Raw genomic sequence first — 12226 nt, forward strand, 5'->3', positions numbered from 1 at the left:
TAGGTTAAAAAAATTTAAATGTTAGTTAAAAAATTTTTTGTGCACCACACTTTTTGTACTCGACTTTTGTTTATTTCTTATAAAGCTTATGAATATATTTCTAGCATAGTTTTGTAAATAACCGCTAAAATAAAATATAAACTATTTAAGAAGAAAAACTTTTGAATAAGAAAATTAAAGTAAATACAATTTTTCAAGCTTATTTGTTTTTCGTATATTGTTATAAAAAAGTAATATTAATTATTTTTTTACCAAGCTTACTTTGTTACTTTGAAGATAGAATAAAAATACTTCTAAACTTCAAAGCAACCAGTATAAGCAAAACGAACTTAAAAATTATATATACTTACTATTATAATTACGGTATTTTGAATAGTTTTTCTTATAGAATTAAAATAAGCTTTTTTTTGGTATAAACATGTAAAAAATTCTAGTTTAACTTATAAAACCTTTAAAAAAAAATATTTTAGGTAGCTTAATTTGGTCTCATTTAGATACTTGTGAAATTTAGAAATATTGTTTTATTATATAGCTAAATCACGAAGATTTTTACAAAGTTGTTATCATTATTTTCAATTTTTGAGCGATATAAAAGATAAATTAATGTTCGACCTTTCATTTAGATTTTAAATAGAACCTTTCAAATGAAAATTTGTTTGGCAATTCTTTTGGCCTTCGGCTATTTGAGTCTTACCACAGCAAGTAAGTTTATAGAAAAAACAAAAGATACCACAATTTAATCAGATTTGTTTACAAATGAACAAAATTTGCAGGTAATGGTTACACGTGGTCTCAATGGTTCGACAGAGACGATCCCACTTTTAAAGAGGACCACGAAACACTGGCTAACATAAGGAAGAAATGGCCCAAAAGGGTGTGCAAGAACCCGGTGGCTATCGAAGCAAGGCTCACTGATGGCAGGTATGCCAGTGTGGTTACTATTTTTCATTAATATTTAAAATAATAAGGTGTAGAAAAAAACTTGACATTTTAACTCACCAAGGTTTAATTATTTTTTTTATTAGTAAAAATTACTCTTTAAGACAAAAGTACACTAGTTTAAAGCGGGAAATTTAATAAATGATTTTCATTTAAGTTTTTCGAAGGTGTCGTAAAACTAACGCATTGTTTAGAGTTTTTTATATTGCCGCTTTAAAACAGAAAAATAAAAGTTAAGGCAAAATAGTTTAGCAGCAACATTATAAAACGGTCTGTTAATCATTTGTTGTTTTCATAACAGTAATTATGTATAACTTTTGTAAAGAATCAAAAGCTAAGCACTTTTTAAAGTAATTACAAATTTTTTAAACAAAATTAAAATCGTTACAAAGTTTAAAAACAAAAAAGCTAAATTGAGTAAACAAAAAAAACATATTGTAATAAATAATTTACTTCTTAATTACAAACTATTACAATTTTCACCGTTTCAAACAGGCATTAAGGATAAACTTTATAAAGCTGTAAAGTTTTAATATTCTGAATATATTTAATTTTGTTATACTTCAAGTTATTGAACCGTTGTTAAAAAGCTTTACTTGAAGAATCAAATTTGATAATCAGAAAGCTTATTTTTATAAGTTTTTATTTTAGTAAATCAAAATCACGCAACTGTAGGTTATAAAGGTGCATATTTAAAATCTTAAAGTTACAAAAGTAAAGTAAAAAGCTATTGTTACAGATTTATCACCCAATCTCGTAATAAGTTGTTTGTCTTTTCCGCTTCCGTAGGACTCAGATGCAGAAACGTAGATCAGCCGGGAAAGAAGAAGGTGAAATGCAAGGACTTCAAGGTTCGCTGGTTGTGCAAAACAGGTTAGTAAAAAAGTAAATACAAAAACAGAAAGAAATTTCTCGCAAAGAATGTACAAGCTTCTAAAAAACTTAACAGTTTCATTTATAAAATAATTCCATTAAAAATGTCTGAGCTTAAACTAAATTGAGCTTTGTGGATTGAAGTACAGTTTAAAGTAGAGTTGAAAAAAAAGGTTCTTTATAAGACAAGTATTTAAAAATTTTATTTGAAAGATTATTCTAACAGATCCTAACGCCCCGGACGCGAAATGGATGAGCTGGCTGAACAGGGACAAGCCCACCTTCAAGGCGGACTACGAAATGTTCCAGGCGTTCAAGGACGATGGTGAAGACGAGGTCAGTGACTGCGTGCCCATCGCCACAAACGTCTTGCTTGCTAACGGAACGTGTGAAACTTATGTTTTGTATTTTTTATGTACTCGATAAATTAAAAAACATAACTTTAGGCTTTTTTTTAAATCCAAGTAAATTGGTTTTACTATTAAGTTGTTTAATAATATTTGCAGCACAAAGTGCATTAAGAGTTTGCTGAGGACCCAAGTAAACTTTTGAATCAAATAAAACCAACACTTTTCAAAACAAAAACTTAAAACATTCCAGCCACATATCTGAGTCGGGCAACAAAGTGTACATGAGCGCCTCCGGTGGATTCCGATGCGTCAACAGTGAAAATGACGGCAAGTGTTTGGATTACCAGGTTCAGTTCCTCTGTCTGCCTGATCCAAGCATACCTTAGTGATCCGATATATTTACTAAGAACGATTTTCTGAAATAAAGAATACCCTTTTTTTTGTTTCATAAAATCTTTACAAAAAAAATGCTTGATTTCAGTTTTAATTAACAAACAAATTTACTTATTAAGTTTTGTAATTAAAAAAACAAATGTTGGTTTTTTTTTTATCGTTCTGACAAAAATAAAAACTAACTAATTAAAGTTTTGTTTAGTTTATTAGTCTTAATGTGTAACTTTAGATCTTTAAGTTTGCTCCAAAGATAAGCCTTTTGCCACTAATTAATAGTATAAAAATATAACTTTGATGTGTTACGTTTTCAGTGCTAAAACATTAAAAACTAATTTTTTTTTATTAGATTTAATAAAACTTGAAAAAATGAATTTTATATGGCAAATCAACGGCTAAAAGTTTAGTTGAATATTGGCATATCGTATTGCATATATTTTAATTAATTACTTGAAATCATAATTAATTTTAAGTAAATATACTAATGATTAGATAAGAAGTCAGGGTTTTAGATGTATAAATGTATAAAATATTGATCAATAAAATTACTGTTTTTTAAATTTGTTATTCTATAGCTTTAAATTTTTTAAATTGAGAAACTTTCAAAACATCCTAAAAAAACTAATATTTGAAAAAAAAGATTTAAGCTTTACTGAAGTAATTAAGCATTGAAAAAGTTTATTAATATAGTAAATGTCGAAGTAGTAATATTTTTCAATTTTAAAATTATCAACATCAAATGTGACATAAACTTCTTTTAGCGTAGTAAATTACCAAGAACCAAGTTTCACTTGTTTTTGATGCCCGATATGTCTCAACCAAGCCTCTAAGGTTGGTCTCAAGTGAAATGTGTGGTACCTGAACTGCATAACTTTGTTTATTATTTTAACGAGATCGAACGTTTTAGTTATATTTGCAGCAAATAAGTGACAAAAATAATCATAAGTTTGCGATTCATTTTCGTAGAAGCTTAAACGCTGTTCAGTTTTAATTTTATCTTCTACTTAACTGTGCCGAGCTTTAACTTTAACTCTTGTTTACCGCAAATATATCTATAAACTCACTAAAGCTATCAGTAAGTTTAAAGAACATGAATTTTTATCGAGCGCTTAATTTTCATTTAAATACATGATATGTAGCTGTAAAAATTGACAGTAAAATTTAGTATTATCTAACATAAAATCTACTTATACTAAGTTTTTAAGAGTTGTTTAAACTTAGTAAAACTGTTAAATGCTTTTAGCATGAGTTTTTATATGTTTCAATAAAATTTTAAACTAAAAAATCTTGTTTTGTACACAAATAATCTATAGGTCTAGCAACTCTCTTTTTACTATAATTAATACAAGTTTAGGTTCATTTTAAAATTGCTATTTAAAAGAACTATTCAATGAAATTGATTTCAAAAAAATGAGACTAAACATATTAAATAATAACAAATAAGATGTTGTCATCACTTAAGCTTGGTTTGTTTAATTTTGTTTAGTTTGTTTAAAAATTTATGTTGAAGAACTATACAAGCTACTATAAAACATAATAAAACTAAAATATGCAAATTTACAAAACAAGTACTTATGAATTAAACGTTCAAAATTTAAAGTTATGTATTAACGTATATCAATATAAAACTTGAATAAACGTCTAAAAGCCTAAAAAGCATTAAAATTCTTGCATACTTTTCTTCGCTTTTTTAAACTTGTTTTAAGCAAAACTTGGTGACTCCATTATTAGCACATTTGTGACAAGTTTTATAAATTTCATTTTTGTCAAAATCACCCAACAACTTTTGAAACAATCGGTCAATTCTGTGGAAAACAACAAACATAACTAACTTTTATTACAAGTTTGACTAAAGTAAATTACTTTTTAATATGTCGGAAAAATTCATTGATCATTGAAAAATTTATACTACACTAAAAAAGTTGTCTGAGTAGTTTTATATAGAAAACAATTTTTCAAAGAATTTAAGAAAAAAAAAATTATAACATACATAAAAAAGATCATACTACTGTCAATTATATATTTAATTTTAATTATAGTTGTACTAAAAATTACAAATACATTAAATTAATTTGGATGATATTTTATTGCTCATACGTTATAATTAATTAATTATATACTTACTTATTATGAAAATAAAAAAAGAAATTAATAGCTATGTCTAGAGCATTATCACCTAATAACATTAGCTTTTACCACTTTTATAATGAAAACAGTATAATTAACTACATTTTAAATTTTAGTTACTTGAATATTTAAGAAAAATAATGATTCTAAAATTATTAAATTTAGGCCATTTAAAAGGATCCTCTACTTTGAATTTTATTAACATTTAATTTTAATAAATGTATTAGAAACACTCAACTAAGTAGTTATAAAACACATAATTTGATTATTGTAAGATGGTTAGACTAATATTTTTTCATATAAATACATCTAGAGGTTCTGATATCCCTTTGTTTTTTTTATTCTGCTCAAGCTCTTTAGCAACTATTATTAACAATTTTTATTGCCAATATTTTAGAAATCCCATAAAGTAGTTATTAATTATTAAATTTGATATTAGGTGCTTTCATTTATTCCAATTGTTTTGAGACTTTATGTTTTCCATCAAAGGATTTAAGATTTAGAATAAAATTAAAACATTAAACTTAAGTAGACAAAAAAACAAATGTTCAAGTATAAACTAAAATCAAATAATAAAGTTATAATGGTAATGAGAGCCTACAAAATTTGTTTTTAATTTTAACAAAACTGGTCATTTACTGTTACAATCTTTTTCTGTCACAAAATTTCTAAAATTCATAAAAAGTTAATAAATATAAAATTAAAAAAATCTATCAAAATTTTTCTGTTGAACAGTTAAGTGTTGTTGTAAATAATGTCTGAAACTCCAAAAAACGCGAACGTTGATGCTAACGTTGAAGTCTCTGAGCCGACTGTGAGTACAACTCCATCTAGTGTTGGTAATGGTGAAAGCGCCGAAGCTGCAAACGTCACTGATGATAATGCGCTGCAGAATCCCTCCGCAAGTCTTCATGCCACTGCTGGTGTTGATTACAATTTTTTCTTTTCTCTGTTTCTTGGTATTACTCCACAAGAATATTCAAATAATCTCCAAAGTTATCTGGACGATACAAAGTTATATGGCGATGAGGAATTGAGTAGTGAATTTCTTTCTATCCAAGAAAAACTAAAAGTGTTTCTAAGTCCTGATGTAGTAAACGAGATAATCAACTTGGAAGGTGACAAAGTATTGTGTGACTTAATTAGAAGAAAATATTCATTTCTCAATGAAGACGTTGCAAAAACTCAAGCCAAAAAAGCTCACAACTATATATTGAAACATTTAATATTGAAAATAGTTGAAAAATATGATCCTGAAGTTATCATTCAAAGTGAACAAATAAAATTGGCTGTAGTAGACGCTTATATAAATACAATGAGGAGTTATAAGCAGGAAAACATCTCTGAAAAAATCGGTTCATCTGGTGGAGTTATTGAAACAAATGATGCTTCTCCGTCTGAAAGTTCGGATGCTCCAGCTGATGTTAGTAAAACAGTGGAAAGCTTAAAGTTTAAAGAAGATGAGCAGGATGCTGATTCCGGTACTTCGAAGGACGATCCGGTTGGTAAAGACGCAAGTTCACAGAGTAACTCGAACAAAAGTGACGGAAAGGATGATTCGAAAGGAAGTGGTGAAAGTTGAAGGCTGTTTGAAGTCTCCAAAGGTGCGTGTGAAATTTTTCTTTCTGTTATCTTCGAATTAGTATTCCTTCACTTTTTAAATGTTATTCGTTTTCATTTGTACTTCGTGAGTTTTCTGTTAACATCCTTTCGTATTGTACAAGTTTGTTTAAATAGTGTAGTTTATTTGAAAATACGTGCGCAACAATAAATTCCATAGACCAGACTTTAACTGTGTTATACTTATAAGATAATAGTTACGATGGTATAAAACTAAATTTTTATTGAAATAGCTAAGTATGTACTCAAATTACTAAAGCTATCAGTAAGGTTAAGGAATATGTATATTTATCGAGCGCTTAGATTTCATTCAAATACATGAAATGATGCTGTGAAACTCTACAGTAAAATTTAGTATTATCTAAGATATAATCTACTTAAACTAAGTTTTTAAGAGTTGTTTAAACTTTTAATGCTTTTAGAATGACTTTTTCATGACTTAAGTAAAAATTTTAGAACTAAAAGAATGCGCTTTTTACATATATAAGTTTATAAGTATATAGTAAGTTTAAGTTTTGACTTATGAATTAAATGTACAAAGTTTAAAAGCCTGAGAAGTATTAAAGTTCTTGCATATTTTTCTGCGCTTTTTAAACTTTTTTAGCGCAAAACTTGGTGACTCCATTCTTAGCACATTTGTGACAAGTTTTATAAATTTCATTTTTGTCAAAATCACCCAATAACTTTTGAAACAATCGGTCAAGTCTGTGCAAAGCAACAAACATAACTTTTTTTCACGTTTACAAGTTCAGATGAAGTAACTTACTTTTAAAATATGTTGGAAAAAAGCACTGACCATTGACAAATTGATACTACGCATAGAAAATTAATTTAGTAGCTTTTTATCGAAAGTAATTTTTCTAATAGTTTAGATTTTTATTGTACCTTTTGTATCGTATAAGAAACCTTTTGTGCAGTTATAAAGAAAACCGTTTTATATAAATTTATTTAATAAAAAATTATTAACTAACTAAGCTATTCTTACAAAACAGTCTACCGGCAAAATATTTAGTTTTTATTTTCATGTTGAATCTCAGAAAAAGTTGCTTTTCAAACAAACTTTGTATTTTTTGACTTTTTTTAATGGTTGAATTAAAAAAACATCTATACTTAAAAACATAGATTTTATAAAATATAAGTTTAAATTATATCAATTTCACCAAAAATTACAAATACATTAAATAAAGTTGTTAGATATTTTATTGTCCATACGTTATAATTATTAAAGTGTGTACTTGTATACTAAACATTTAATAAAAGTTTTTCAAAGCTATGTATAGAGCTTTATAACCTGACAAAATTAACTTTTATCAGTTTTTAAATCTAAATAGTGTAGTTTAACTGCATTTTAAATTTCAATTACTTGAGTCTTTAGTAGAAATAGTAAATTTAAAGTTACTAAATTTAGGTTATTTGAAAGGATCTTCTACGTTGAATGTTATGAACGTTTAGTTTTAAACAAAAAAGTAACAACTTCTGTGATGAATTAAAAACAACCTAATTTAATTATTGTAAGATAGTTAGACTAATTTTTATAATAAAAATCAAGAATAAGTTATAATCGACAGTCAGGGTAAAATACCTGTGTTTATTCAAGAGTAATTGTATAGTTAAGTTAAAATTTTTATCAACTTATATATAACAAATTTTACTTTCATCATCTTGTAAATTCCATAAAATATTTATTTATTGTTAATTTAGATATTAGCTGCTTTCATTTAATATAAATACATTAAATATAATATTTTTGATATAAGTTTTTAAAATTTAGTATTAGAAAAAAAACATACAATTTAAATGGACAAATAAACATTTGTTCAAGTATAAACTAAAATCAACTGATAAAATTACATTGGTAATGAGAGCCTACAAAACTTGTTTTAAATTAAAAAAAAAACTACTCATATGCTTTTAAAACCTTTTCCTGTCATAAAACTTCTAAAATGCTTACAACAATCAAAATTTATCATTTTAAAAGTTTAGTGTTGTTGTAAATAATGTCTAAAACTGAGGAAAGCGCGAACCTTGCTGCTAAGAATGAAGCCTGTGATGAGCCGACTGTGGGTACAACTCCATCTAGTGTTGGTAATGGAGAAAGCGCCGAAGCTGCAAATATCGCTGATGATGATGCGCTGCAGAATCCCTCTGATGAGCCGACTGTGAGTACAACTCTATCTAAAGTTGGTAATGGTGAAAGCGCCGAAGCTGCAAATATCGCTGATGATGATGCGCTGCAGAATCCCTCCGCAGGTTTATGTTTCTGCTGATGCTGAAGCTGCTCAATCCGGAATTCCGGCAGCTGATTTGTCTTTAAATGATCATCGAAACGCCCTGACAGAGCCTGCTGATCAAAACCTGATGATAGACTTTTCAGCATTTCTAAACGACATTGATGTGAATCAGCCAATAGGAACAACGCATGGATATAACAAGTTTTTCTGTTGTCTGCTTAATTATGGTACGACTCAGCAAAACCCTTCAAATAAGCTCCTAAGTTATCTGAAGGATACAAAATTATATGGCGAAAAGAAATTGAGTGGTGCATTTCTTTCTATTCAAGACAAACTAAAAGTTGTACTAAGTCCTGATGTAGTAAACGAGATAAACAACTTGGAAGGTGAAAATGTAATATATGATTATCTTAAAAGAAATTATTCGTTTATCAATGAAGATTTTGCAAAAGCTCAAGCCAAAAAAGTTCACAACTTTCTTTTAGAAAACTTAATTTTAAATATAGTAGAAAAGTATGATCCTGCAGTTATCAATCAGGTTAATGATCAATATGAACAAAACAAATTGGCGGTAGTAGACGATTATAAAATTGGAATGAAGATTTATAAGAAGTTGAATTTCTCTAAAATTATTGATTCAACTAGACGAGCTATTAAAACAAATGATGATTCTCCGTCTCAAAGTTCAGATACTCCAGCTGATGCTTGTGAAACAATGGAAAACGTGAAATTAAATGAGGAGAAGCATGAGACTGATTCCGGTACTTCGAAGGATGATCCGGTTGGTAAAGACGCAAGTTCACAGAGTTCGAACAAAATTTACGGGAAGAACGGTTCGAAAGAAAGTGGTGCAAATGCTGCTGATGGTAATGCGCTGCAGAATCCCTTAAATGAGCCGACTGTGAGTACAATTTCATCTAGTGTTGGTAATGGTGAAAGCGCCGAAGCTGCCAATGTTGCAGATGCAATAATGAGTTATAATCAGCAAAACATCTCTCAAAAAATCGGTTCATCTGGTGGAGCTATTGAAACAAATGATGCTTCTCCGTCTGAAAGTTTGGATGCTCAAGCTGGTGTTAGTAAAACAGTGGAAAGCTTGAAGTTTAAAGAAGATGAGCATGATGCTGATTCCGGTATTTCGAAGGATGATCCGGTTGGTAAAGACGCAAGTTCACAGAGTAATTCGAACAAAAGTGACGGGAAGGATGATTCGAAAGGAATTGGTGAAGAGTTGTAGGTAGTTAAATGTCTTCAAAGTTAAATTTTTCTTCTGTTATTAAATTAGTATTCCTTTACTTTTTAAATGTGATTCGTTTTCATTTGTACTCCTGAGTTTTCTGTTAAAATTCCTTTCGTTTTGTACACGCTTGTTTAAATAGTGTAGTTTTTTTGAAAGTATGTGCGCAACATTAAATTCCATAGACCATACTTTAATTGTGTTATACTTATAAGGTAATAGTTAAATGGGCAACTTTGTAATTTTATTGTGGGTGAAAACATTAGAAAAACTTCGAAAGAAACTGGTGCATTAAGTACTAAATGTCAATTCAGTTGGCTTTAAACTTTAGTTTTAGGACAAAATTGTATAGCATTACATTTGCATGGAATATGTAGAGCAAAATAAATTTATTGTATAGATTCTAAAATATAAAGTTTGATTTGTTTTTATAGGTTAAAATATTGTGTTTCTACTGGAATACTGATTTAGTTAGAAATCAATTGTATATTAAAAAAACCTTAAAAATAAGAACAACATGAGAACTTATAGTTTTTTTAAAAATGCTGTTTCTTATGTAATTAATGTATTTAAAAATGCAATATTTCCAAGTAAATAATATTGAATAGTTTGTATAAATTATAATAAACCAATATTATTAACTATTTAATATTATTTACTTGTAAATATTGCATAACGTAACGGTTTATTCTTGTTACTTGAAAAATACTTTTAAAAGTTAAATTAAGTTATAAACGGTAAAAGTCTGGAATTAATGCTTCGTATAATATTTCGAATAAATGTAAGTAAAACTAATTGTTTAAGATAAAACTTATATAATTAGCGTTTAAATTAAGTCACGTTTATATGTTAAACAGTAAAATGTTTTTTTTATTGTGTAAAACGTTAAGTATTCATACAATACTTCATAAGTGTTTTTAAATGTTTTAAACATTTTTTTTGTGATATATAAAAACTTTTTAAACTGAAAAAAGTACTCTATACACAAACAATCCATAGGCCTACGATGTATAATACTTAATTTTTATTAAAATTTATAAACTCGAATTATTAAATAAAATTTAATGGAAAATATAAAACAAATTCGGTCGAGTCTGTAGAAAGCAACAAACATATCTACCTTTTTTAAGTTAACAAGTTCAACTAACGACGCTGTCTTTGCATGACCTACTTTAAATTGAAAACATATTTTAATAAATAGCTAAGAGCATCGCACACCGCGCGCAAAGCGCGCTTTTGTGCTAGCCGAATAAGGCAGATAAATAATATTATAAGTAAAAAAAAAATTAATCATAAATTTTTAGTTTTATAATAATTTTCAAATACTATTAAAAAATCTTAAAATTTCAGAATACTGCTGTTTAAACTAAGGATAGTGTAAAGAAATTATAAGAAAGTGTAAAAAGAAGAAAAAAAAAACTTAATATATCTATTCACTTAACTATAAAACAAAAAGAACTACATCAGTAACAAAATAGTTTGTAAAAAAAAAGCTAAGAGTATCGCACACCGCGCGCAGAGCGCGCTTTTGTGCTATCCAAGTAAAGCAAATAATAATAAATAATGATTAATTATAAATAATAAAGTATATAATATTATAATTAAAATTTTACGAATATTGGAAATTTTTAAATTTTGTACTATTTTTCAAATACTCTTAAAAAATACTCTAAGTTTTTAAAAAACTGCTGTTTAAACTAAGCGATAAAACATAATTACTCTAATTGAACGAAAAACTAATATTTTAACTTTAAATAAATCTAAATTCGTTAACCTAAATTCCTGCCTCAGAAAACTAGCTTTCTTACGGTTTTGCTTCGCAAAAAAGGCTCGCGCGCTATCTTGCTTTAACTTCCATGCCTCGAAAGCTTCGCTTTTTTCGTACTGTTGTTTTCGAATTTGCTTACCATCCCACCCAAAAAGCGCTAATACAAGATTGCTTAATTCTGGCTAGCAGAATAACCTGTTTTGAACAAGTTTTAGTTTAAATTGTAAAACGTCTCTCTGGAATATTCAAAACGACTTGAAAAATTAAAGAAGTTTTTTCGTAAATCTTTGATCTTTGTAGATAATTATTAAAAAAATATATAAAAGTAATGAAGTATAAGTCTTGAAGAAAGCACTAAAATTGATCAAGTTTTCTTTATGTTGTCAAGTTAAATGATATACTTTATTTATAAAATCGCAACAAATGTGTAGCTAAGTTCAGCAATATATGGGAAATCACCTAAATACACATATATTTCTATTCAAACTTAAAGTAACTTACTTTCAAAATACGTTGGATAAATGCATTGACCATTGAAAAATTGTTACTACGCTTATAAAATTAGTTGAGTAGCTTTTTCTCGAAAGTAATTTTTCAACTAGTTTGGATTTTAATAATACAAAACATTTCATAAGTTAAGAATATAAATATTGCCAAACGTAGACAACAAGTTTAACATTCACAGTGATGA

General features: G+C 27.6%; 1 protein-coding gene across 1 annotated transcript; it reads left to right on the top strand.

The window, feature by feature from the left end:
• Positions 1-644: 644 nt before the first annotated feature.
• LOC145848430 (uncharacterized) lies at positions 645-2548 on the top strand. Its single transcript, XM_082953902.1, has 5 exons — positions 645-702; positions 774-921; positions 1679-1812; positions 2039-2198; positions 2413-2548. The coding sequence occupies exons 1-5, from the start codon at positions 645-647 to the stop codon at positions 2546-2548; spliced, it is 636 nt and encodes a 211-aa protein (XP_082810028.1).
• Positions 2549-12226: the final 9678 nt, after the last annotated feature.

This window comes from Thalia democratica, unplaced genomic scaffold (assembly GCF_965202585.1).
Source record: "Thalia democratica unplaced genomic scaffold, ktThaDemo2.hap1.1 HAP1_SCAFFOLD_1420, whole genome shotgun sequence".
NCBI lineage: Eukaryota > Metazoa > Chordata > Thaliacea > Salpida > Salpidae > Thalia > Thalia democratica.

What these genes read in the sequence shown, in the direction of transcription:
- LOC145848430 (XM_082953902.1), top strand. Translation starts at nt 645, where the DNA reads ATGAAAATTTGTTTGGCAATTCTTTTGGCCTTCGGCTATTTGAGTCTT. An exon ending in TTTGAGTCTTACCACAGCAA is followed by an intron (nt 703 to 773) that starts GTAAGTTTATAG and finishes CAAAATTTGCAG; the next exon opens with GTAATGGTTACACGTGGTCT. An exon ending in TCGCTGGTTGTGCAAAACAG is followed by an intron (nt 1,813 to 2,038) that starts GTTAGTAAAAAA and finishes TTATTCTAACAG; the next exon opens with ATCCTAACGCCCCGGACGCG.